Source organism: Athene noctua, chromosome 11 (genome assembly GCF_965140245.1).
Source record: "Athene noctua chromosome 11, bAthNoc1.hap1.1, whole genome shotgun sequence".
NCBI lineage: Eukaryota > Metazoa > Chordata > Aves > Strigiformes > Strigidae > Athene > Athene noctua.
The window spans coordinates 15,943,044-15,968,846 of NC_134047.1; the positions used below are offsets into that span (position 1 = coordinate 15,943,044).

The following is a 25,803-nucleotide window of genomic DNA, read 5'->3' on the forward strand; positions in this document are numbered from 1 at the left end:
GTGGTAGTTATACATACCACTTCTGTTTGAGACTAATAGTAACAATTACTGTATCTGTTTGGTCTTTTACTGCTGCAGGTTTACTATAGTTGTTATACTTTGCTTCTTTTTATTTAGCCTGCAGTTTTGTCATAAGCATATTTATAGCCAGTAAGGGAGCAGAACAATCTTTAATGTATCTTTCTAGGGAATATTTTTCTTGAGAATGTCCCTTCTGGTGTGTTTTTCCTATGAACTGTTGAGAGGAAGGCACGTACTAGTTTAGTGATGCAAAAATAGTTATGCACTGTTTGCCAAGATAAAACAATATAATTAACAAAATTCTTACTTGCATTTCTTTTTATCTGTAGATTTTCTGTTAATGACTCATCCTAAGAAACTTCACATACTTGACTGCTGTTTCGTATGGACCCAGTGAAACCCACCAAAACTACTTCAAGCTTGGCAGTGCTTAGCTCATGAGCTCCTTGTGCCTTTTGGATCTTTGCAACATATTGATGGTGATTGAGGATTTGAAAGAACCTACTCAACTATTTTGTGGCAGTGCACATGGTTTTATATTTTCAGGAAATTATTTTGTAAAGAACAACTTTTAATATTGTAGTTTCACCTGTTTAATCTGATAAATGTTGAGGTGCAGTTTTGCTTTTAGAAATAACCATTACTTTAGTTAATAGAAAGTGCAAGTACAGTATGTTTTGATGCTGTTTTGTTCCTGTACATGGGGATGTACAGGTCTTTTGTATTCATGAGTTAAACTTTTGTAAATCACTAACAAGCTTCAGAGAAAATAGCTTTTTCACAAGCGTATTCGAAACATGTAATGTAGTGGCAAGGGTATTGCTGTAGCACCTGCTTCAACCAGCATATAGTTATCATGCCCTGAAAAATAAACCTGCAACAGTATCTATTATAATTCTAAATTGGTACAGTATTTTAGGCAGCTCTATGATTAAATATATTTGAGAGCAATATGTCAATAGTTTGCAGGTGATATGTAGCAACAGGTATATCCTGATGTACAGTATATGTATTACCTTTTAGAACAGGTTTTGAAGTAGTAATTCAATCTTATATCATCATGGTAAGAAAATTTAGAGCAATACAGTTGAGGGGGTGGGGCTTTTGGCAATAATGGACAAAACCTGAAGTCCAATTTAACTTAATTTAATTTTTTTCCTCTGAGTATACATGCCTGGGTGGAAGGGAGCCAGAGAAGCCGAGCGTCGCATGATACATACCTCACAAGCAGGTATAAGTGTAACACCAGCGTTCTGTGTGGTGGTGTTGTTTCTCCTGTAAGATATTTATACGCATTTTTGTTCTTAAATACATTAAATACAGTACATCAACATAATTTGTTTATAATTTTCTGAAAGTGTATTTTAAATATGTATTTACCAGTTAATATGCAAATAACTGAGTTATAGATATTCTTTCACAAAAAGGTAGTACTGTGCAGTACGGAGTGAATTTTTTTTTTCATAAAAACTAGGTAAGACTATAAAGTTGCTTTCAGTTATATATTTATGGTACTGCTAGATGGGTAATATCTTCTCTTCTGTTTTTTTTTTTTCCCTTTTTCAACCCAGTATGTATATTATGCTGAAGTTTTGAACTGGGATTGTTTTTCAGTACTTAGCTGTGGAACTGTTGGTGTAAATTTATTTTTGATAAAGGCTGGGTGTGTTTATTTTATGGTTCAGACCTGCACATTTTGTTTTTGCACAAAAGTCATTTTAAAGAATCTGAAATATATCTGCCAAATATTGAAAAAGTAATGGTGTGCAAGTAAATACTGCATTTTTAGTCAAATGTTGCCATTACATCATTTTTATATAAAGGACACTTGTGAGAGATGGTTGGTTAGATATGCCAAGGACAATTATTTTCAATGGTGCCTACACTGTAAAAAAATTACTTTTAACTCCTTGTTTTAATTTTAAAAAAATGTTTCTGTTTAAAACTTTCATCTGCTATATAACTGAAATTCAATTAGAATTTATATCTGAGAAAAAAGTCTGGAAATAGTTTTTGAAAACAATAATGTTATGGATTAAATAAATATTTTTATAAATGTAAAAGCAGCAAAAGTTGTAAATACAGTTGATCTGAAGCTTTACAAAATAACTGCATCACAGAAACAAATTGTAGTGCTCCTCTAGCTTCTGTAGTTGTTAGTCTTGTAAATCTGTTTATAGATGAAGCTTATTTCAATGTTTTGGGGGGTTTTAAATGGTTTAAAAATAAATATTTAAGTTCTGTAAACTTTCATGAGCTTGTTCTGTTGTGCATTTTATTCTGGATGTTAGTAGATTTGCAGAGGTGTGGATATACCTCTTACAAACTTGTGTTCTAGTTCAAGAAGGGTGTTCCTTGCACAGAATTGCATGGTTGCTTTGAAAAGGTTTGGGTCCCCCCCCCGTGCTGTTCTTGTCCGGAGGACACCTACCAGCTGCTGCGCCACAGGGAACGGATGGAGCAGCCCCAGGGTTCAGTTTGATTCCATCCCTAAAGAGGAGTCTTCAGGATCCGTGTGCTCAGATGAACACGCACGCCAACAACATGGTAGAGATGTCAGAACACTCTGACTTCATTGTGAACTCAGCACTGTGGAGTGAAGGTACAAAAAGGCCTGTGCCACAGTTACCTCGGCTTTCACTTCAGCAGTCTCAACCCAAATCTCATTTTAAAGAGCTCTATACAAATTTCTCAGAATTAAAAACCTGGTTTTACTTCCATGTCACTTCCCTAAAGGTGTTCTTTTTATGTGGGAGACCAGGGGAGAGGTGATGGGAATTCCTCCTGAATTTTTTAACTGGTGGCTCTGCCGTGTTGACACAGGGTCTTTAATCTATGCAACTCTATAAACGATTCTGGGTAGGTGGGGTTAGTAGATTAGTTGAGGAATTGGAACCTGTCTTATTTGTGATCTGACTGTGACAAGTTGCTGAATTATGGTGCCTCTTCTTTCCCTGCTAAGTGGGTGGGATCTATACCTACCTCATTAGGACAGTGTGGGGGAAAAACTCATCCACGTGTGTGTAATACAGCCTTGTTCTTTTGTAGCACAGTCCATTCGAGAAGGTTTATTTTATTGTACTGCCTACGGCATTTCTGCGCCTAAAGTCTCTGTGCATCGTAAGACTATATAATAGCTCTTCGGAATGGATGTCTGTATTGCTGGTTTCCAGAGAACAGTTGTATTTTTCCCCACCATGTGTTAGTTATTGATGAACTGTGTAACTTAATCGGCAGTATTCTGTTGCTGGCAGATAGCTAATGGAAAGATATATCAAAATATTCATGCAGGAACCATCTTCTTGCTTGTTTGGTTTGCTAGGCTTCCCACTGCAGATTGAGAAGAATTGATATTGAAGTAGTCTTATCAAAGTAGTCTGAATCGCAGAATAGAGAAATGTATTTGTTCTCGGGTAGATGAGTCCTTTATCAATGTAACCATTCTTAAAACCCTTGGTCTCTGACTCCTCTAGTACACTTCTGTACAGTAAGCATGTAGTATCGTAAACACCTGTTCTTGCATTCAATCGAATGTCTGTAGCTGAATAGGAAAGTACATAGGCTCTTAATGTGTTTGCACAAGGTTTAGCAATTGTTAAAGGTCTGATTTTTATCACACTGTTTTATGACTTAACACTGGAATAAAATTATTTTCCTCTTTGCAGAGTTTTAGTGGTATGTATGTTGACTTGTCTTACTTCACATTTTTCCGATAAATGAAGTAACACCTAATCCAGAGGTGAGGTAAATACACTGACACCTGTCTTAGTGTTTCTCCAACCTGAAGTTCTTTGTACACACTATACGTTTTGCTTCTTTTTATATCCTAACATATACACTTTACCTAAAAAGTTGTTGAACGTTGTGCATCTGAATTTCAAGATGAGCTTTATCTATAAGTGATATATTTTATATGAACCCCACTTACTTCAGTCCAAATGCACTTTGCAGCTTAATGTTTTGATGCTGTAATGCTCCTGTGCCTCCTCCCCCTTTAATAATCCTTGCTTGGTGGAAGGGCTCTAAAAGTTCACCCTTTCTGGGTACTGCTGTCTGTCTGTCACCGTCAGCAGACCAAACCATTTCATGTCCTCTCTCCATCCTCGTTTTTTCCCCCGTGAAATACAGTCACTTAAATAGATGTTCTTACCGTTTTGTGTGAATAGAGCTGAGCAGGGACCATGGGAAGGGCTTACTGAAGTGTTTCAATTGTTCTTTGACACTTTTCCACTTACTGGGATTGTTACTCTATTTTAGTCGGTCCCAAGAAAGCTAGTTTATGCAATGAATTTAGGTTGGAGATGTTAATTTCTGTCACTTACAAGCTGCTTTGTTCCTCTGCTATTGCTGACCGTCATGTAGGATGTGCTAAGGCACAGTGCACATACTGTGTCCCACTGCTCTCTAGTCAATAGAAAAATCCTGAAATAGTTCCCAAGTCCTTGTTTCTCCTTCCTGATGCTGTTTTCCCAGCAGAGTCCTGGATGCCAGAGCTGTCAGCTGCTGGAGATGTGGGCAGTGTGGCTGTACGTTGATCCCTCCCCCCTGCCATGGGACATGCTCGAGGTAAAGCTCACCCAGCCTTTACCTGTGTCTCCACCTGCTTTCAGGAGCTAACTGATTGTAGATTTTTTTGTCTCTGTGCTTAAGGTGTAACCCTTTAAGGAGCATTCTCCGAGGGCTCTGTGTGCAGTCTGTCTTTGAAACTGCTGCTTTTTTCCCCCTCTACCAGTCACGCATATAGACTGCCATACTTACATGCTGTGAGGGGTGGTTCTCACTCTTTCCAAGGTGCAGAGCTTTGGGAAAGAGAAGAAACAACTCTCTGTAACCAGAAAGGTTATCCCTTTTTTAATAAGTTTGCCAGAGCAGCATATGGGGTCCCTGTAGTTCACAGCTTATTCAGCACAGGGTAACCAAGAGCAAACCCTTACAGTGTGCTCGCTTGTTGATCAAATGCATTTCTTTGGGCAAGCTACCAAGAATGTGGTTGTTTTCAGCAGCATGCAGGGGTATGGTGCTTAGGGATATGGTTTAGTGGTGGACTTGGCAGTGCTAGGTTGGCAGTAGGACTCCATTGATCTTAAAATCATTTAGGTTGAAAAGGACCTTTATCTCAGTGAATCTCCCCAGTAGCTGAGACAGTGAAGGCACAGAGGGAGCCAGACAGGCAGCTGTGGGCTGCCTGGGAGGTGCAGGGGAGGTGGGCTGGGGGTGCAGATTTCATAGGGCAGAAGGAGGAACCAAAATTCTGGTGTGAACAACTGATTTTTATTGTCCAGCTTCTAAAACAAAGGACAGCGATGTGCAGAGTGAGCAGTACCCATAAGCCCAATTCTTTTTACATTTTAACCTATTTTCTGTCTTTGTCCCGGCTTCTGTATTTCTGAAATCCATTCTAGCAGGTTGCAGTAGTTTCTCAGCTGTGGATTTACTGGGCTGTCCCTCTCTTTACAGTCACATCCTGTAGATACTTACAAGGTTGTTCTTAAAGTAATGAGATCCTCCCCTAAAATCTTACAGAGGTGTCATCATTCCCCGAGTTTCTGGGTAGATTTCATGTAGGTTTAGGGTAGAAATAAGTTTTTGTAACAAAAATACTTCCACTACCTTTTCTTCAAAAGAGCAATGGGTAAGTCAGGAATTCCCCTCCTACTGCCCCATGGATGATGAGCATCTCCTGCTCCTTCTTTATAGCTAGAAAAAGCCCTGTAAAAATAACATTACACTCATGTAGCAAACAGGAAAGTTTCAAAGCTCCATGGTTAGACCAGACTTCTAATGCCAAGGGTGAACACCAGCTGCATCTTTCTTTCCTACCCTGTCCTGAGATCTTTTTTCCCCCATGCTGCCTGAGGCCTGATTTCAGGGAGCAAAGGACCCCCTTGCATACTTTGCTCCTCCAGATTTAAGCAGGGTACTGAGGTACCAGGGCTGTGGAGGTGCTGTCAGAAGCTATACAATATCACTCATTAACCCACTTCCTAAAGCTCAGTCTGGGATGCTGCTTAATGATTTACAAGCACCGCTGAGATGTTGCTTAGGGAAGGATGTTGCTTTAATCTGGCCAGGGAGAAGACAGAGCAGTTTGCTTCCTCTATGGCTCCAAGCATCTCAAGGAGCACCCCACACATGCAACCTTGTCCTTGAGGGCCAGGCACTCCCTGCAGTGTGGGAGGGAGGAGGAGCAGGATGGAGGAGTCGGGCTCCATTCTGGGCCATTGTGGCTGTGTCCATGGGGCTCAGCTCCCGGACCAGCCTCCCCTGGCCATTTGCTCCTCTCCAAATGGGTCTCCTTCCCACCAGTGTACTTCCCTGAAGCTGTGAAAAAAATCAGATGTTTTTTCTTTTTCTTCTTCCTCCCGATGAAGACTCCAGCAGCTGAGCTCCAAGCATGACCAGCAGCCACCAGCTTGGGCAGGACACAGAGTCTCTGCAGGGCTTTAGGAGCACCCTGGCCCCTCTGGCTGGAGCAGGACCCCCACATGTCATGGCAGAGATGCACCAGCTTCCAAATGTGGTGCAGGGCGTGAGTACCTCTGAACGCTGCCTTGTTGTCCATTAACACATCCTCTATAGCTAAGAGCACTCACAACACAAGCCCATCAATATTTCACGAGCAGTAAGCAGCCCTGCAAGCAAGAGCATCACCCTTCTGCAGCCCCAGGTCAGTACTGGCCAGCTCTGCTCCCTCCAGCAAGTGTCAGGCACCTAGGTGAAATACCTGGAGGCCCCCCTAGAAGTCCTCTCTTCAGCAGCGCCGGTGGCAGAAGACACCTCCTCATCCTCTTCATCCAGCTGGAGGCTGCCGGAGGACAGCCGCACCCGGGCCATGGGCGAGCGCAGCATGCGGCCGTACAGGGAGCAGGAGTCGGTGCCCAGGAGGTCAGAGTCGGAGTCGCTGGACTCGGTGCTGCTGCCCACGTAGCGATCGGCGGAGCACCGTGGCCCTGACGTCAGCCCGTGCGGGGCTGGCATGTGCCGAAAGACGCCCACTTTGTGGCTGCTCAGCGCGGGACGTGGCCCCAGGGGCCTGAACTCAGAGCCATAGGGGAAGCGGATGGTTTTCATGTCCGACTGGCTCCAAGACCGCTTGGGAAGCTGCTCCTGAAGGCCATAATCGAAGGAGCGAGCCAGCAACCTGCTCTCTCCTGCTGGGGCCACACTCGCGCCTGTTGCCATGCACGGAGCCTCGTGATTAAACTCCCCAGCCCGGGTCCCGCTTGGGCTCCGCCTGAGGGGTTTTGCAGCTGCGGGGCTGCATCCACTGTCTGTGTTCTCACCGGCTGCCAGTGCATGACACGGGGGCTTGTCCAGGTAGAAGAGGACCTGTGGGACCGGGGTGCCCAGGGATGGGGGACACGGCACGTCCGTGTACACCAGCGGCCGGGCGCTCACCTCCCGCATGTTGCCCACCGAGTTGCTTTTACTGTTCCCAGCAAACTGGTGGTGGGGCCGAAAGGAGGTCAAGGGGTTCCTGGTGCTGAAGAGGTCAGCGGGCTCCCACGCTCGCTCCAGCTCCAGCTCGGCGTAGAGCAGGGGGAAGGCAGATGAGCTTTTGGAGTGGGGCAGGAAGGAGGGGGATGCTTCGGGCTTGGAGCGCTCCAGCTCAGCAGCAAACGTCACCTCCACGGCAGAGCTCCGGCGCTGGCTGTCCAGCGTGGGCTCGGAGGCGTGCACCCCGTTGGCATGGTAGGAGCACCGGCTGCCATAGGCCAGCCGCAGCTCCTCCACCTGAGCAGAAGCAGAGGGTGGGTGAGTGCCCAGACCCCCTGCCTGGGCAGGGGGGAAAATCAGGGCCAGCAGTGAGCCCGCAGAGCCGAGGGTCTGGCTTGGCCTCCAGCTGAGCTCTGCCAGCTGGGGGCACAATGCCAAAGACCCACCCCCAGCCCTGGCGCTACCTCTCACTGATGCCAAAAGAAAATACCTGCTTGGAGACGTCTGTCAGGAGGTCTGGGGAGGAGCGGCACTGCCTCTCATCATAGCGGGACGTGTAGTGCTTCCTGCAGGGACATGAGCAGGGGTGGGTATATATGCAGTAGGGTGTGTGTGCCCCCTCCTCCTGCCGGTGCACCATCCCTCTCCATGCCCCCGGTACCTCTCAAAGGGCAGGCTTTTCATCTTTGCCTTCCTCCCATGCTCCAGCAGCTGCCTCTGCGTCCTCCCACTGCAGCAAGGAGGGAGAGGTGTGAGCAGCACCATCAGCCCCCGCCCTGGGCATCCCCACATCCCAGGGTTGGTGAGGGGATGTGATGAGACCAAGGCAGTGGTCTCTCCAAGAAAAGCAGCAGCTGGGCATCATCTTGTATAAAAGGGGGGCTCTGAGCCATACCCACGCCTTTCCAGGCCTCATGTTCAGTTTTTCCCCTGGACTTTACCTGTAGCGGAAACTGGAGCCCTTGCTGCACAGAAGGGCTTTGGGCTTTGACTTGGGCTCTTCAGACAGCCTGAAGAAGGCATGGTACTCCACGCACGTCTTCCAGAAAGTCTTGCAGGTATCCCGGCTCGCCATGGTGAACTCCAGCGTGTCCTTGCACAGGTCCTGCACAGCCGGAGACAAACAAGCTGGCATCAGGGGCATGGGGCCAGGCTCGGCCATTTGGCCTCCTGACCTCTCAAAGGGTCAAACTGGGCTGCTGGCAGCTCTGGGGACACAAAGGTGGCACATGCTTGAGGAAGGGAAGGAGAATCACCCATGAGCAGAAGAAATGGATTTTATTCAAAAGCAGGGACTTTGTGTGGCTGATCCTGTGTCTACAGCCACCTGATCCTGAGCCTGGCAGCTGCGTGCAGTACAGTACTTACAGAGACATTTGCATGGAGCTTGATGAGAAAATGCTTCCTCTTGAAACTTAGTTTGCGAATTTTGGACCAGTTGAACGTGTTGATCTTTGTGTTGCCCTGCAAGGACAGACACAGCAGTTACAGCAGGAAGGGGCAAGTGAGGATTGCAGAAATATGATGGGCCAAGACCTGAGCTTGTCAGACACTACACAAGACCCTGACATGTCTCTCACTGCTGCCAAGGTCTGGGAAGGGGTGCCAGGATTCGGTGTTTGACCATCAGTTGGTCCTGAAAGTGGGAATTGAGATTCAGGGCTTAACTCTGCCTACTGAAGCTATTTGTAAGACTCCAAATACCAAAACTAACCTTGCAGAGGTCAAGACAGAGAGGCCCATCTGTCCCAGTTTGAGCATCACATGAGTTAAGGCAGAATCAGCTCCCCCAGAAGAAGACAGACCCTCCTCTCCTTTGCTGAGAAGCGTAGCAGAGCTCAACTCACTCCCATGCCTTTAGACCTAGCTTAAGCAGGCTGCAAGCGGACCTTACCACTCATTATCATTATGCATCAATTTAGACACAGCCACACAACACTTGTGTCATGGCAGGACCATGTAAAATTGAGTTACTCCATGCTGTGGCACTGAGACCCCCTCAGCTTCCTGGGAGAACTCAGATTTTAATGGGCTCAGAGATGCTCTAATCATGCATGAGGGGTGTTTACAGCTCTGAATAAATAACTAGGTCTGGCAGCACTAATCATGAGCAGCAGACCCACAGTTAGGATTTTTTTTTTTTTTCCTGCTCTGGCAAGATGTTCTCAGATTGAAATTAGCCAGTGTGGGAGGCAAGCGCTGCTTCATGCCGGCTGCGACAAGTCTGTATTTATTCTGCTGCTACGCTGTGATTACAGCGTTATGTAATTGCACAGACGTGAGGTGGCTATTTTCGCTGGAAGATTATACGGTGAACACATGTGACACAGCTGTGTAACCTGTGGTGCTTGCACGGCCACGCTTGCCGTGGCAAGAGCCAACAGAGGCAGGGCAGGTGCGGTGGCACGCAGCCGGCACTGACTGAGGCCGTGGGGCTCAGCCCCGCAGCCATGCCCTGGAGCATCACCTCTGTGCCCCAGGATCTGCCGGGGCACGCTCCCTCTTGTAGCATCTGGGAGGGTTTGAAGCATGCAGGGGGGAGGAGTTTTCCCCCAGCTGGAGGTGATGTCCTTGGGGAAAAGCCACCCCACCTGGGTGCTGGCAGCCCGCCCCGAGCCCCAGGCTCACCCGCAGGACCAGCACCCCCATGTGTGTCACGGCCAGGTTGATCTGGGTCCCCTCGCCGTCGCTGGCAGGGTGCGGGCGAATCCCGTACATCTCCAGCTTCCTGGCCACATCCAGCAGCTGAACATCCGACTCGGCTGGCGTCTTCCCACTTGGAGACAGAAACACATCAGGAAACAACAAGAGTGAGAAGGCAGCTGCTGAAATGGGCTGGAAAAATGCCATTTTGGATGTGCACGTGCTGGCATCACACCCACCAGCCCTGCCTGCTAATGGGAACAGCCCCGTCGGCAGGCGCCATTGGGTGCTTTGGGTGGGCAGCCGTGGCGCGGAGCAGCCCTTACCCGTGTCTCCGGTGGTAGTGCATGATCTTGTTGTCCAGGTACTCCTGGTTGGGCAGGTACCTGTGGGTCGCCAGGTGCTGCTGGTCCGTCTCCTGGTGGAAGTCGCCCAGCTCGGCTGCGGGTGACGTGGGGAGAGCGTGGGTTAGGCTGCGAGGTGTCACTGCTGGGGGAACCCCTGGCCACACGGCCAAAGCCCCGATGAGCACCCCATCCCCAGCGAAGGGGCACTCGCCCGCCCTTACACTGCAGCAGGTGGGAGACGAGCAGCGCAGCGCTCTTGTCGCTGCAGGGCAGCCGCCCCAGTGCCAGGTCCTTCTTGATCTGGAGGGTGAAGAGGTACCTGTGGAGGGGGACAGGAGGATGCCCTGGGGGGAGCCGGGGCTCTGCAGAGAGCCAGGCACCGAGCTGAGCTGTGAGGGCTCTGCTGCAGAGGGGCTGGCTGCCCTGCGCCTCTCCCAGCCCTCACCTGTGTTTCAGCCCAAGGGATACAGATCCACAGGGTCACGAGAGGAGTGTGCAGCCCCTGCAGCTGGGCACCACCATGACCAATATGCCTCTGCCATGAAAATGCCCATTAATAGGTTTCAGAGTTAACATTATGCTTTGGAGGGCATTTGCATTTCTCAGGGCTCATGTTCTGCAGAAGAACTGGCTTAGTTTTATTCTTAGTTCCTGTTTGCAATGCTTTCTCTAAAACATAAGAGCTAACAATGTCATTTTAAAAAATAAAATTAAAGTTCTTCTTTCAGAACACAGCTTGAGGCAGGAGCTAGACTGAGCAAAAAATCAGACTCGGTGCCCAACTGCTAAAGCATTTGGCAGTAAACAAATTGCAGGCTCTTAGGATGGCTGATCCTTCAAGTGGATTTTGTTTAAAAACAGAGGATCCAGGAAAGATACTCTCTCGATTTTTGTTTTGTAAAGTACAGAGTTCTTCCAATATTTAGGATAACTGCTGACAGACAGGTTTGGGTGGATGAAGTTGAGGAATTAAATGCATGTTTTGCAATTGCAAACACACAGGACTGTGCAGTAAAAAAGTAATAGAACAAGTACTGTACCTGGTCAGCTCTTCTCTCAGATGGCCGGGGTCCACTGGGAAAAATTTCACCATAAATTTGAAAAGAACCTCCTTAGGATCTTAAAACACAACATCTTCATAAGTTTTCTTTTACATGTCTATTGAGAACATTTACAACTCTCTTCACACATGCTGTCTCCTTACAGAGTAAATTACTCTGTACCCTTACAAATCAGAGCCAGAAGCCCTGAATATCAGGGACTGCAGCCTGCCCCAAAAAACCAGCCTGCTCAGTCCCTTGCTGGAAGGAAACAGGGAGATGGACACCTAAATAATACTAAAGAGAAAATGTCCCCTTTAATTTGCAAAGACCCCTGCCGGGATGGGCCTTTCTGTGGAGTGGTGCCACGGGTGCTTTTCTGGAGTGTGGCCATCAGCAGGGTTGTGCATTAAACTCTGCTCTCCAAGCCCTTGGGATGCAACATCTCCACAGGAGGCTGTTTGGGCAAAGCTTTTTTGTGGGATGAGAGCAAGCAAGCAGCCAAGCCCAAGGCAAAGAGCATGGAGGCAGTTCAGTAGGCACTGACTGCCCCGTGGCACCGTGAGATGGTTCAGGGGCTCTTGGAGGGACAGGTCAGAAGGGACATGGAAAGAGAAATTGGTGCCTGAAATAACCCCACTTCTAGTGCACCCAGAGAAAGGAGACTCTTCATCAGGTTTTCTCCTTACAGGAAAATTTGTGCAAACACTGCACTGCAGCCTCCCCATGGCAAATACTGGGGTCGTGGCCTCATGTTCTCGACCACCTCCCAGTCATCACGTATTTGGAGAAAACATCGTTTGGTTCATTGTGGGAGTGAAAACAGGCACAGGCTGAAAGGAGCACTGTGCTAACACTGGTCACGGCCACGGCAGGGGATGCTGAGCCTGAATTCAGGTCAGGCTCCAGCAGCATCTCCATGCAGCAGCGTGGGGGGGCTGGGGGCTGGAGAGGAGCAGGAGATCCTGCGAGGCACATGGCTAACCCCACTTCATGCCGGGCTCGTGCTGTGCAGGCGTCTGGGCTGCTAAGGGCTGCAAAGGGGAAAGGAGGGCACGCAGGAAGCCATGCCCGCTGCTCTGCCAGCTCAGCAGTGCGGGCACACGCACGCACACAGCCGCCCCTGCTCCTCCGCCAAGCTGCCAGGTTAGTAACAGCTCAAGCCTGAAATGGCACAGATACCAGACTTCAAAGGCAGTGGTGTTTCTACAGAATTTTATATGGACTATGGGGTCTTTGCAAGCAATCCTGCCCAGCCCTATGCTATGAAATGAGCTCAGGTAAATGCTGGAAACCAGAGCCCCCGTCCCCAGGCAGTTACACTACACAAATGTGTCTGCGCTAGTCTGTCACTGGTAGTGATTAAGAAGAATTTTATTCTAGAAATACTTACTTTTGACTTGCTTTGTTATGGGTTTTAGTGGTTCCAACCAGACCTGAAATAAGGTAATGAAGCACTGAGTGAATAAACAGCATGGGAGGCAGGGGGATAAAAGCAGCAGCAGCATGCTAGAGTGCAATACAGAAATGTTGGCCAGCTCGGCTGCTACAGCAAGACATCCCGCTGGGCAGCTGGGGGTAACGTGGACAGTTACAGATAAACCCCATGACCTTTGACAACCAGCTTGTGGCTCCCCTTGCAGCGCCCATTTTCCATGTTTTTTCGGCATCATGGCAAACCTTTCCGTTGAAATTTTCCATGTGGTGTTTCGGGGAGGTGCTAGCCAGCCCCCAGCCATGTGGGCAGTTGGTGCAAGGGTGCAGCACCGGGGCCCTGCAGCATGACCCACACTCACGTGATTCCCAGCCTGGCTGCAAAACTCCAGCCCAAAGTACTCCTTCTCCGCAAGGTTGAGGTGGCTGCAGGTGAGGTTGAACAGCCCCTTCCCACAGGATTTTTGCTAGGAAACAAACACACCACAGAAGCAACAGGTTAGGCAATGCTGACAGCAGTGGTGATGGGATTTCAGTGAAATGGGGGAAAAGTTTTAGCTCCCTGCCTTCACCCTGAGAGGAGTTGTGGGATTTTCCTGACTCATGACTTTGAAAATCTTACTCCATAAATGCTGCGGGTTGCGGCATGTGGGACAGGTCTGCACACTGAGTGTCCCTTACCTCTGCTCTTGGAAATCAGATTCCTTCTCATCACTTCTCTCCTTTATTAAAGAAGGGGAAAGAAGGGGAAAGAAGGGGAAAGAAGGGGAAAGAAGGGGAAAGAAGGGGAAAGAAGGGGAAAGAAGGGGAAAGAAGGGGAAAGAAGGGGAAAGAAGGGGAAAGAAGGGGAAAGAAGGGGAAAGAAGGGGAAAGAAGGGGAAAGAAGGGGAAAGAAGGGGAAAGAAGGGGAAAGAAGGGGGGAAAAGAAAGGAAAAGAAAGGAAAAGAAAGGAAAAGAAAGGAAAAGAAAGGAAAAGAAAGGAAAAGAAAGGAAAAGAAAGGAAAAGAAAGGAAAAGAAAGGAAAAGAAAGGAAAAGAAAGGAAAAGAAAGGAAAAGAAAGGGATCTTGCTTTTGGCTCACCTTTTGCAACCATCACCGTTCAGGCAGCTCTATCCCTGGCAAACCAGCGAGTGGTCCCTGGGACAAGCATCTGCCTGACCCAGGGACAGCCATGGCAAACGTGCTTGATGAAGAGCAAACAGGACCACACCTCAAACCTGCACAGCAAGCCCGTGTGCCCCAACAGCCGGCAGCAGGACTGCTGGGGATGAGCTGCTCTTATGGTTAATGGTAATTAACAGCAACAGGACCCTGTGGAGATCCTGCGCCTTGGGCCCTGGGTCATCCATGCACTTTAGCAATATTAATTAAGTGGCACTACATGCTGATGAGGGAAGCCAGGCTGTAGCTATTCCCAGCAAACAGAAACACTTGGAGCATGTTTTGCTTGACTTGTTGCTGTGCTGTGTGACACAGCTGGGGAACAACCCGGGAGGTCCCCAACTTCGGAAAATATTCCAGAAAGCACCAGAAATTAATCTGGCAGTGACCCACCCCAGAAAAAACCCTTCTACTCCTTTATCAGCTGGTGAAAAGCAGACCAAAAATAAATGTGGGTTAGTGCAAAAGCAAGCTGGAGCAGAGAGGCCAGATTAGACAGCTGCTAAATTACAGCATTTCGGGTGATGGAGGTGAAGGCAGGCTCCAGCTCCCTGTGGCAGCAGCTTCTCCCAACAGGGACGGGAGGGACCCCAGCTGCTGGCAGTGATGCACACTAATAACCACCTTTCATGGCTTCCCCTGGGATGAAATTGCTGGCTCCATGCTGAAAGGCTGCTGAAAAGTGATAACGTAATAACAGCATTCGCTCCACAGCACTCCCGGTTCTCCTCAAAATTACTAGATCACAAGGGTAATTAAAACAATTATAAATGTTTATTTCCAAGCTAGAATTTTCTAGCCAGGTCAGGCAGCCAGGAAAGACAAGTATTTCTTACTGGGTTATTACCCACCACATATCTGCTGGGAGCAACCCGCTCTCCTCCAAGCCCAGCACTGCTCGGGGCAGGCACTGCGGGAGACAAGCGGCTCTGTCCGCAGGAAAACCTGCTCGCTGGGGAGACGCAGCCCTGATGGTGCAGGGGCTGGTTAAAAAGCAGAGCCTTTCCTCTCGCAGAGTGCTGCTTGCAGATGTCCCATCCTAGGGTACCAAGGCCCCAACCTGTGCTGCCACAAGCGCAGGTAAGGATGTGCTCGGGCATCAGCCCTGCATGGCATCAGGTGAGAGCAGTGAGTGCTGTGCTGGAGGAGCACAGTGTGAGGCAGGAGCACGGCGTGTGGGGCTGGCCACCCCATGTTCCACCCTAAATGTGCCTTTGATGACATTGCGGAGCCACGTTAGAACTAGCAGGCAGAAGGTGGTGGAAAGGAGAGGCTGCACTTGCCCCTCTTCTCCTTACTGAAAGCAGCTGGGAGTGTGAGCAGGGTAAGAAAGCAAGAGGCACATCCAGAGGCAGCAGCAACATATGCAACACACAGGGACACACATATCCGTCCCCAAAGGACACTCTGTCAGCACTCCCAGTGGTCTAGTGGCAAAGCATGGGCTGCTGCACACAGGTCTGTGGTTTAGGGAGGAGCAACAGCTCGTGGGATTGGATGTGATCTTTCCCCACCACCTTGGCGATGCCTCCCATGCCAGGCATGCTGGTGTCTTCTGCATGGCAGCAGCTGGCATGCAATGCTGGGCACCAAAATCCACCAGCCCCGATGCTCCCTGTGTCCTCGCTGGACCAGCTCATGTGCAGCCAGCTCTGTACACCCCCTGCCAATGAATTCCCACCTTTACTCCTCATAAGGGACACAAGACCATGGGGGACTTTGATGTCCTTCACTCAGCCCCAGCAATTAATTTTTCTGGGCTTGTTCTGTTTGCCTTTTTCTTTTTCCCTTCCTGCTGAATCTTTCCCTGCAGCAAACTCCACTAGCAGGGATGACCAGACTTCATCTGCCCAGGCTGAAAAGTGGTTCATCCTTTCGGTGCTGTGCTCGGAGGGCTCTGTCCAGGCTCAGGACTGCTTTGTTTAAACCCTTTCCAGACAGAAGAGTGACTTTACTGGTGAGAGCACATGCCAGGTCACAGCTCTAGGTATCCAGGGGTGGAAGGAAGAAGGGAGGTGGCTTTGCAATATCTCCTCTCAGTGCAAGAGACCCATGAAAGGCTGACCTGTGCCTGGGGCAGGGGATCCTGGTGCCTTCCCACTGCAAGGCGCAGGGCTCGCTGGCACGGCTGGCGGCATCCCAGCAAGATCCTGTCTGTGACATGGCTCAACCCCGGGGTGTTCAGCAGGGAGGGCACAACAGGGGACATTTGGAGACGTGCCAGGCCCCTGCCTTCCGCTGCCCTGGGAGCTCAGACCTGGCTTGTCAAGTGCCATCCCAGGAACCACCTCCAGCGCCCAGCCAAAGGAAATCCTGGGACCTCCGTGGCCACGGGGATGCTGACAGGTCCCAGCTGTCGGCAAGGATGCCAGTGGAGGCAGAAGCCTTTCTAGGCCAGCACCCAGCACCGAGAGAGGAATTCATTCCTGTGCAAAGCCAGGCGGGAAATGAGACCTCGCTGCCCACACTGGCAGCTGTGATACCCATGTGAGGCAGGTATAGATGCACATGCCGAGCGCAAGGCAGAGGGGGAGTCAGGCCCACTGTGTTTTCTGTCTTTTGTCCTTTTCCCTCCCATTGCACTGAAGTGCCACACATTCAAAAGAGCTTTCCAAAGTCAGGAGGGGTTTAGGAAGAGTTGCTTGAAATAGCTACTCAAAAATTAGCCCAAAGCAATCCTTTTATAATGGAGAAGTCACTAATTCAACCATTTATTGTACCCATACAGCATCAAATGCATGAAATGCCTGAAAGGGGTTTCCAATGCAGTTCCATGCTAAAAAAGGAAATGACCAGGAATTCCTCTAATGGAAGCTGTTTGCTGCAATAACATGTCATGCAGAGCTATAGTGCTGTAAGTGTTTTAGGCAAATAAGAAAGCAGAGATGGAAAAAAAAAAAATGCAGCAATATTGTACCAACAGCATCTTTCAAATTGTCTCTTACTATGTTCTGTTCTTATCAATATGGGAAAAAAGCATTTTTCAGTGACTAGTCTCATTTTAAAGCTGACTCTAGGTCTAGGATCCATTAATTAAACTAAATCAAACAAATTCCATGCTGTACCAAGTGATGGAATTGCTTTACGGTCCTCTTCTGTGCAAAACTGCTATCACAAAGAAACCGAGCAGTGTGTCTGAGACTGAGCAGTTCTCAGGGTATGCTATAAAACCAGAGGGCAAAACTGCCTGAGTAACATAGCAGAACTTGAAAGAAAGCTATTTATATGAAACACTCTGTTCTCAGAGAAATTGCAGGTAAGTGCTAAAACAGATCTACTTGAATTATCTAATTTAATTAGCTACTGTGATTACCAAATCCTAACCAACAGTAAACGCTCAATCACACTTGTAAAAAAGTGTGTTTCTAACATGTAGTGAAGATACAATTTAAATCTAGCTTCAGTTATCTATATACATATATATGTAACACCATAGATATTAATACTTAACATTTTAAATCTAATTCAGCAGTCAATATTCAGAACTAGCATTTATTACATGTCAGTTATTAATGATGGTGTGTGGTGAGACACTGTGATGTAGAAAATAAGATATAGTGAGTTTTTTCCTCAGTTATTCTCAAACCCACGCACTTTTCTTTTTCAGGTGAATGCCCAGGAAGAGATGCATGCAGATGTTTCTCACCAGGGGTAATTTAGTTAAATATTCTATATTTATTCTGTTCACAGATTTTCTTTCCTTGTTAAATGCTTATACCGGCAGCCAGACAAATGAGAAAAGAACTCGATGTTTATCAAGAACATCAATTCATACTAGCTGATTTCCAAAAGATGACACCATATATGCAAAAGCCATTCCTCCTTCTTTACAAATAGTGCCAATAAGAGGAAGGAGCAGGAACATGTTGATGCTGAAAGACACTTAGCAATCAGTGCTATAAACTCTTGCTTTGGATTAGAGGTTTTTTGCTTTTTTTTTTTGCTTTTTTTTTTTTTTTAATCTGAAAAACCAGAAGCTATCATAGACCATGCAATCCTTGAGAACAGCAATGATTTAAATAATTACCACAAAAACACCAGTAAAAATATGATACCCACTTACATCGACTACGAAGATCTTCTGGGAGTCATCCAGAAACTGGACTTTCAGGTGCAGCATCCTTGAGCATGTGGCTGAGCGTGCGGCAGGCGCGGGAGTCCTAACGATATGAGCGGTGTGCTGGGAAGGGAGCCCTGACTCCTCTTGCACACATAATTTCCCTCTCAGCTGGATGGAGAAGGCTGCAGTCACAGATGTGGAGCGGAGGCTGGAGCAAAGGAACTGAATGACTAAAACCAAGTTTTTTTAAAAAAATATTGATACCTCCCCTGGTTTAAATATCACCATTGCATTAAAGGAGATTTCACCCCTGTGGATTATGGGTCTATTAAGAGGGAAAAGGCTGTGCAGCAGCTCTGCAAGAGTGGCACTAATAAGGCTGAGGTAGATGCAGATCTTTTACAGCTGGTGGTGAGAAATATGAGGGCAAAGTGAGACCATACTTTGTACAGCTGGGTCAGGGAAGAAGATGATCTGAGTGGCTCCCCTGCCAAAGTCAGGAGGCAGTGAGCATCGCCTTTTCTCTGGTCTGGTTAAGGTGCACTAAAAGATAAGCTGGCTGGCAGCTGTGCTTGCTCCATGAGGTGGGCAGATAAGGTCCCGAACAGATGTGTGCGGGCTGGGCAGATGAGCTGATGTACATCGCTGGAGACTGGAAAATATTTCCAACTGAACTTGAAACCAAGTAGAAGTCCTTCCCAGGGAGGCAGAGGAGGACCCGCTGCCGATTCCTGGCTGGTACCCTGGTTTGGCAGTTCAGTGAAGTCTCACATGCCTTTCAGACAACCTGGTTCCTGTTTGACACCTGAAAAGCCCATGACCCCACACATTAGCTCATCCCTTGAGTGCCAGAGCCAGCTGCGCACCCCTGAAACCCGCCAGGGCTCAGCCCAGGCTGCGGGGTGCAGCCTCCCCACGGGGTGGTGGGTGCTTGGGGCTTGCACTTGTGCTGCTTCTCTGCCTCAGCTCTGGGGCCATGACGAGCCGCCTGACCCCTCAGACTGCTCTTGTCCAGCAGACCTTCCCCTCACTGAGTTGGATGTTGGATGAAGGCAGCGTTTGGACAGGATCCCCTGTTTGCAGAAATACATGCACTGAGTAGTGCTAGGCAGGCGCTGGACTGTCGTAGGGGATTATTACTGCTACTGCAGCATGTTGGAGTGAGTACTGCTTCAGGGCTGCTTGCTCAGCCAGCTCATCCCTTGATTTTTTAGTTCTCTGGACCCTACTACCACCACCCTGCATTGCACCAACTCTCCCGCGAAGGACGTCAGTCCACCAAGTGCATCTGATCCTGTATGAGGCTGGATGATACTGCCTTGAATCAGGGTCTTCTTCAGACTCTCAGACACCCCAGTGTTTGCCAGGATGGACAGAGCAGACCAAGAAACAAGGAGTCTCCTTCCTCCCAAACCCTGCTGCCCCTTTTCCAAGCAGAATTTTCACACTTGCCTTTAGTGATTGTCCATTTGTTCCCCTGCTGACCGCAGAAGCAGTAGCATGCAGGACATCTGACAGAGAGCTGAGTCACTGTGGTTACGCTCCATGGAGCATCCTGAAATGGTGAGCCACCAGCAGCGGGCAGAGAGCGAGCAAGTTCAGCCACCATCCTCCAAAAGGGCTCACTTTAGGCCCTGAGGATGTGCAGGGAAATGCCCCAAACCTCCCCAGTCTCTCCTCAAGTTACTCCTGAGAGGAGCAGGCTGAGAGACCAAACTCTGGCAGAGAAGGGATGTAACATGCTCCCCTTGCATCACTGCAGCTGCAGGCCTACATGCTGCTGTACCATGGGCTTTGTCATGCTTATCTTCAAAGTCAGTTTAGAAGAAAGGAAAAGCAGGCAGCTAGAGAAAGTGATGGAAGAGAGACCCTTCAGGGGATTTTAAATACCATAGTCCAAAAGGCAAGAAACTGCACCCGGCTCCTTGCTGAGGAGAAGCACTCACGCTGTTTGCCACATTTGCTATTGGCAGCTGCTGGAGACAGGGACTCACCTAGGGGGACTTTGGTCTGTGGTGGCCTTTCATATATTTACATTAGACCTCTTCCTCAGCTGGAGCTGCTGGGACAACACCCACTCACTTCTCACTCAGCCATAACCCTCCCAACCTCAGGGCCAGTGAGCAACACGGCTCCTTGCCTGCCATCACTGGGAGCAGGCTCAGGCACAGCCAAAGTCCTTCTGAACAGCACTAGGCACACGGGAGGAGTATCGTCAGCTGGTTAATAAGTCCAAGGCATGGCACCAGTACTGCAAAAACAGGGAAATTTCTTTCCAGGTTAGGGTACCTACAACATTCCCACTGCTACATCAAAAGGAATGGTTTCACTCTCAGCTGAGTCCTGACTTACATACCAGTCACTTTAAATTTTTTATAAAATAGGCCCCCCAAAAAGTGTTTTCAAAAAAACAAAGCCTGAAAGAATTGAGTTTGTTAAAGTGATGAAAGAGGCAACAACAGCAGTCTCCTGATACAGGAAGATGGATTGGCTGTGTTCCTAAGCTATGGGGAAAACAAAAAAACTGCTGGAAATTTCAAGGAAGATCTGAGTTAGGTCCCAAGAAAGACCCTTAAACTGAGAGACAGGAGAAATACTGGAGCAGGCTGGAAAAGCCAGGGATGACTCGGACATGTCTGATAGGAACAGTCCAGGCACACTTGGTCCTGACTTTAAACCTTTAACAATGGCTATCATTTTTCCTTGACTTTACAAGTCACATTATATCTTGAGCATATCTCAACAGTTATAGTTGACTAGCCATGTCCTGTCCTTCTAAAAACTTCTGCCCCAGAACCGTTCTATTTACTGAATATAATAAACAATGGTACATTTGCATTTCCACCAAATTTTGCTTGCCAAACATCAGCTAAATAGTCTGACATCACCGCGCTGAAACTTGTTACTCATAAGTACTTGCTGGGAAAATAGAAATTATTGTATTTTTTTATTTTGTGTTCAGGTGGGTTTTGCACATTAGCTTCCAGATGCAGGGTAAGGCTTCTCTGATCCGTGTTTTGTTTTGATACCAGAAGGTGACATTGTGCAGCAGCACTTCCCTCTCCAGTCTGCCCCGGTCCTACCCCAAACCATCCTACCTTGGTGCCTCATCTCGCTAACATTCCCACCGAGAGCTGTACTTCTGGCAACGCAACATCACAAGTCTTATTCACTGAAAGCAGCTCCACAGACACCCCCCTGTTGTTCATCAGCATTAATAACTTGTCTGCAAAACGATGAGACTGACAGGAGGGGGGAGCTTCTGTGTGTGAGCACTGACAGGAGGAGCGAAAGTGAACACCCCTAGTGTTAGACTGGAAGTTAAGGCAAGTTTAAAGACAAATTGCATCGTCTGACAGTTTCACACCGGGTGGTTCCAGTGCAGGTGATGACACAATTACACGCTGGCTGTACAATCATTTGCATCGGTGTTCAGCTGGTGAGGATTACAAGATAAACAGGTACAGGGGTTTGGGGAGCAGTTCGGTTCTGTGCAGGCAGCTCTCCTGCAGGCAGGCATCCCTGCAAAGCCAGCAGACCCGAGCTCAGTACAACTTGTGGGCACGGGTATGGGAGCTGAGCGTGGCCCTGGCGTGGTGAGAAGCACGGTGCCATTTCAGCTGCTGGACCCAGCTGCAATAATAATAAAATAAATAGTTTTACCTGAGTATAAGTACTGAGCCAAATTAAGAGTCAGTCAACTGACTCGCCCTGATTTTTATTTTTTTTCTTTTTAGTAACAGTTTCTGTTGCTCAAGGAAACAGAGGCATATCAAATCTTATTCTTGTGCCTAAATTTTTATTTCAGCTTCAGCAGCTGAGGTAAATGGTTCTTTTTACCTACATGTAATAACAGAGTAGGAAATTATAAATAACCTCAATTATGCACAAAAGACTCCAAATACGATTGCAATTCCTGACACCCAATAGACAAATTAAGTGCAAAACTTCCTTTGAAGTTCTATGTAAGATATACTCACACCATGCTACCAAAGTCCTGAAATGTAAATTTTTTTTTCCGTTTCTCTTCTGTTTTCAACCTGTGAAGAACCGTGTTTGATTTCCACGGACGGAGCACAACCCCACTGAGGACTATTGCTAGGACGAAACAGATCTTTGCTTCCAAGCTCCCTCCTGTGGTGGTTGTGCCCAACGACAAATACAGGAGAGAAGTTTGCGGGGATGAGCTATTCAGTACAGCAATAACATGATCTAGTGTGCATCGAGGTATGTTGTTGGCTCTTCTTCCTCTTTCAGATTTTATATGCTATGTAAAAACTATTACCAAGCACTGAAGAAGGCAGTTTGCTGTGAACAAATGCAGATGATAGCACAAGCTATACAAGAACGTAAATAATAGCCTGACTCTGGTATTATCCAGAACACATTATCTCATTTTTAATATGCCAGTTGCACTCTGTTGTTGGCACAGCTATATAAAAAGCACTCTGCGATGTTTAATTCAAACTTATCACTTTGAAGATACAAGGAAGCAATTTGTACAGAAAAATAAAGCCTCATGAATGTATCCAGTCAAAGGAGCGCTGATGCCTCTGAAGACTCAGGCATCTCTCAGCATTCTGTCATTCTAGCTAGGGAGATGCACCTCACTACATCTACATAGTAGGACAAAGCACAGGACTTGCCTATACCGTCCTTTATTTGTTTCAAGCATGAACAGTTCCTGGTCCACTTGCACATCCCCACATCGACAAGCTAAAAGTATTTTAAGTTTACCTGTAGTCCAGCAAGTCCTGCGACAAGGTCTTCAGACACCCAAGGCTCTCTGTCCTCCCCAGCGCTGTCAGGAAGTCAAACCAATCAATCCCTTCCCTAAGGCTCTCCATGAGTCACGTGCAGATCTTTCCCAGGTTGTGCCCCAAGGGAAAAATCTTAGACCCCATGTACCATACCGCAGAAATCTGAACGACAGGCGGGCAGTGTCTGCTCGTCTGCTGACACAGCTCTGGCAACAGAGAGTTACAAGACCAGAAGGAGCAGCAACTTTTCAGAAGGGAATTAAAGGCCAGGACGGTGAAAACTTTTGCTGAGCATGACCAGGAAGGTTCCTACAGCCAAGGGCTTCATCTGAGGAAGCTGCCAAATTGAGTCTACAATGCTAGGTGAAGAGACAAAATTCTAGTTGAAAGGATGGAGTTCTAAGGAACTATATTTCTTGTTTTCATGATAGATGCGGTTTCCCTCTCGGCTCAAGACAACTAGCTCTGGTTGAGTAAGCTCTGATTACATCTAGGCAAAGAAATGCACGTGTTCTCCAGGTACCTCCAGGCCAATGGATCAGACCCATCTCACCATATGGATCTCAATCCTGAGTTTTCTTAACATGTTTCCCTCCCAAGCAGCCTCTCTTTGCCATCTCCCTTCTTTTCCTTTTATTCTTCCTCAAAAGACCCTTATCTTCAGCCCTACCAAGGCCTGCCAAATTCCAGCTCAAAGCAGAACTAAAGCTGTGTCAAAGCTGTTCTTCACAGCAGGCACTGGAGGACAACAGAGCAGCATCCATGTCAAGCTGGAAGCTTGGTACTTTTGAAGTGATCAAAGGGAATTCCTGTCTTGTGGTTCCTCTTCCAGGGCCTTCTGGCAGATGATGGTAGCTACCAGACATGTTTCAAAGAACAGGAAACATCCCTACATCACAATTGTCCCAAGGCTTCAGGGATACATTCATAAAACCTTTCTAAACTATTAATTTGGGCCCCAGGACGAAACAATTTGGATGACCTGAGATACTGTGCTGACAACTAATAGAGAAACAGCTTAGATGATAGCTAAATGGAAAGGAACACAGCTGGACTCCAAAGCACCTCTAACCACAGTCTGACAATGGACAGGCCCTGAAGCTGAAATTTTAATTCTAACCTATTAAAAAATACATCTTCATTACTGAGATTAGACATAGGGCAAGTCTGTGCTAATTCCTGGAACAAAGAATGGAAACCAATGCTGGGATCAGTAACGTGACTGTGGTCACAGAGACATGGGGCTGCAGGGACTTCAGGAGATCAGACACGACGGTCCAACGTACAAAGGCAGGAACTGAACGTGCCACACACATGCCTTCCTCCAGCAGTGGTTATCCAATGTCATCTTTGAAAATTCTCCACCACCTTCACATAACTGCAGTTTGCTCCAGCACTACAGCCGTGTTCTGCAAGCAGCTTTCTCTCTGTTCTAACATAAATCAGCTTTGCTGAAAATTCATTTATTTCTTCTTGTTCTCCCATAGCAGCCGTGCTGTTCCTGATTACACCATCATTAATTTGCTTTTAAGAAAAAGGGTCTAAGGTCTATTAAAGCAGCAAGATGAATCCCAAGCTGATGATTAATCATCTTATCTGTCAGTTCCCCAAAAAGACAAGTAGCCCTTAAGGAATGTCACAAACTGCAAACGTATTTTCTCTTTTCTGGGCTGACCAGATAATTTAAATCTAATGTCAAGGCAGATCTTCTAAGGACATAAAACTGGATGAACTAGTCAGCCTAGAGGCAGGAAAAAAGAAAAAAAAAAATTAACTTGAAGAGCCAGAAATTTCCCAGAAAGCTGATTGTCTATTTGGTCTACTGAGTTGCAGTCATTTATCAATTATACATTTTAATAGAAGAATAAGAAGTCTGTCTGAATCAGTTACATTATAGTATCACAAATGCATGAAAGATACTAATGCTTTTCATAAATCTGAGAAATTTTTAACTTTGTTTTTTTAGGTTCAAGCCCACTTATTTACATGCAAGAAGTCCAGTTTCAAAACTATCCTGCAATGCTAGTGCATCTGATTCCAGGTAAGTCCAAGCACCTCCCCATCTTTCACACAGCTTTCTAGATTACACCCCCAGGAGGGAAGGGTTACAATTACCATTTTTCTTCCTAGGCAAGAAAAATTGAGGTCACCCAGTAACCAGCTGTCCTGGCTTCAACTGGGATAGAGTTAATTTTCTTCCTAGTAGCTGGTGTAGTGTTGTGTTTTGGATTTAGGATGAAAAAAATGTTGGTAACACACTGATGTTATAGTAGTGTTTACACAGAGTCAAGGACTTCACAGCTTTTCACGCCACCCCACCAGTGAGGAGGCTGGGGGTGCACAAGAAGCTGGCAGGGGACATGGCTGGGACAGCTGACCCCAACCAGCCAAAGGAATCTCCCAGACCGTGTAGTGTCATGCTCAGTGTATAAAATAGGGGGAAATCTGGCTGGGGGCCGCTGCTCAGGAACTGGCTAGGCATCAATCAGCAGGTGGTGAGCAATCGCATTGTGCATCACTTGTTTTCTATATTCTAATTCTATTATTAATATTAATATTTTCCCGCCCTTTTCTGTCCTATTAAAATGTCTTTATCTCAACCCACAAATTTTACTTCCCCCCCCCCCCCAGTTCTCTCCCCCATCCCACTGGGAGGAAGCAGGGGAGTGGTGTTTAGCTGCCTGCTGGGTTAAACCATGACACTCCCAGCGTCTTGGAGTCTCAAATCCCACACAAGCCCAATCACTGGAAATATGATGTGGAGGAAGTCAGTCACTGTTAGAAAGCTGTCCCAGCACACTCAGAGGGAACCAGCAGAACACCAAGGAGCATGGACACAAACCAAACAGCAAAGCCTGCCTATGAGTGAGTATTTTGCAGGTTCCTGCAACATGAGAGAC

At 47.4% G+C, this 25,803-nt stretch overlaps 2 protein-coding genes across 3 annotated transcripts in view; one reads left to right on the plus strand and one right to left on the minus strand.

Moving 5' to 3' along the window:
• The window catches only part of STK26 (serine/threonine kinase 26), a 34,328-nt gene extending 30,645 nt beyond the window's left edge, over positions 1 to 3,683 (plus strand). The window contains exon 12 of the mRNA XM_074915079.1: positions 351 to 3,683. Within this exon, the coding sequence (XP_074771180.1) occupies positions 351 to 375 (25 nt within the window). The 3' untranslated portion in view covers positions 376 to 3,683. The remainder of the gene's footprint in view (positions 1 to 350) is intronic.
• A 1,992-nt stretch (positions 3,684 to 5,675) lies between these two features.
• On the minus strand, positions 5,676 to 18,252 carry FRMD7 (FERM domain containing 7). Of its 2 annotated transcripts, none has more exons than XM_074915172.1 (12): positions 18,147 to 18,252; positions 13,285 to 13,389; positions 12,882 to 12,924; positions 11,489 to 11,522; positions 10,670 to 10,767; positions 10,428 to 10,542; positions 10,087 to 10,234; positions 8,827 to 8,922; positions 8,400 to 8,563; positions 8,120 to 8,188; positions 7,949 to 8,024; positions 5,676 to 7,755 (listed from the first exon to the last, which is right to left on the minus strand). In XM_074915172.1, the coding sequence occupies exons 1-12, from the start codon at positions 18,201 to 18,203 to the stop codon at positions 6,733 to 6,735; spliced, it is 2,028 nt and encodes a 675-aa protein (XP_074771273.1). In that variant the 5' UTR covers positions 18,204 to 18,252; the 3' UTR covers positions 5,676 to 6,732. The 2 variants fall into 2 exon arrangements, with proteins under 2 accessions (XP_074771273.1, XP_074771272.1); XM_074915171.1 differs by having other exon boundaries at positions 11,489 to 11,567.
• Positions 18,253 to 25,803: the final 7,551 nt, after the last annotated feature.

What these genes read in the sequence shown, in the direction of transcription:
- FRMD7 (XM_074915171.1), bottom strand. Translation starts at nt 18,203, where the DNA reads ATGCTGCACCTGAAAGTCCAGTTTCTGGATGACTCCCAGAAGATCTTC. An exon ending in AGCTCCATGCAAATGTCTCT is followed by an intron (nt 8,564 to 8,826) that starts GTAAGTACTGTA and finishes CCGGCTGTGCAG; the next exon opens with GACCTGTGCAAGGACACGCT. An exon ending in TGACAGACGTCTCCAAGCAG is followed by an intron (nt 7,756 to 7,948) that starts GTATTTTCTTTT and finishes GCTTCTGCTCAG; the next exon opens with GTGGAGGAGCTGCGGCTGGC.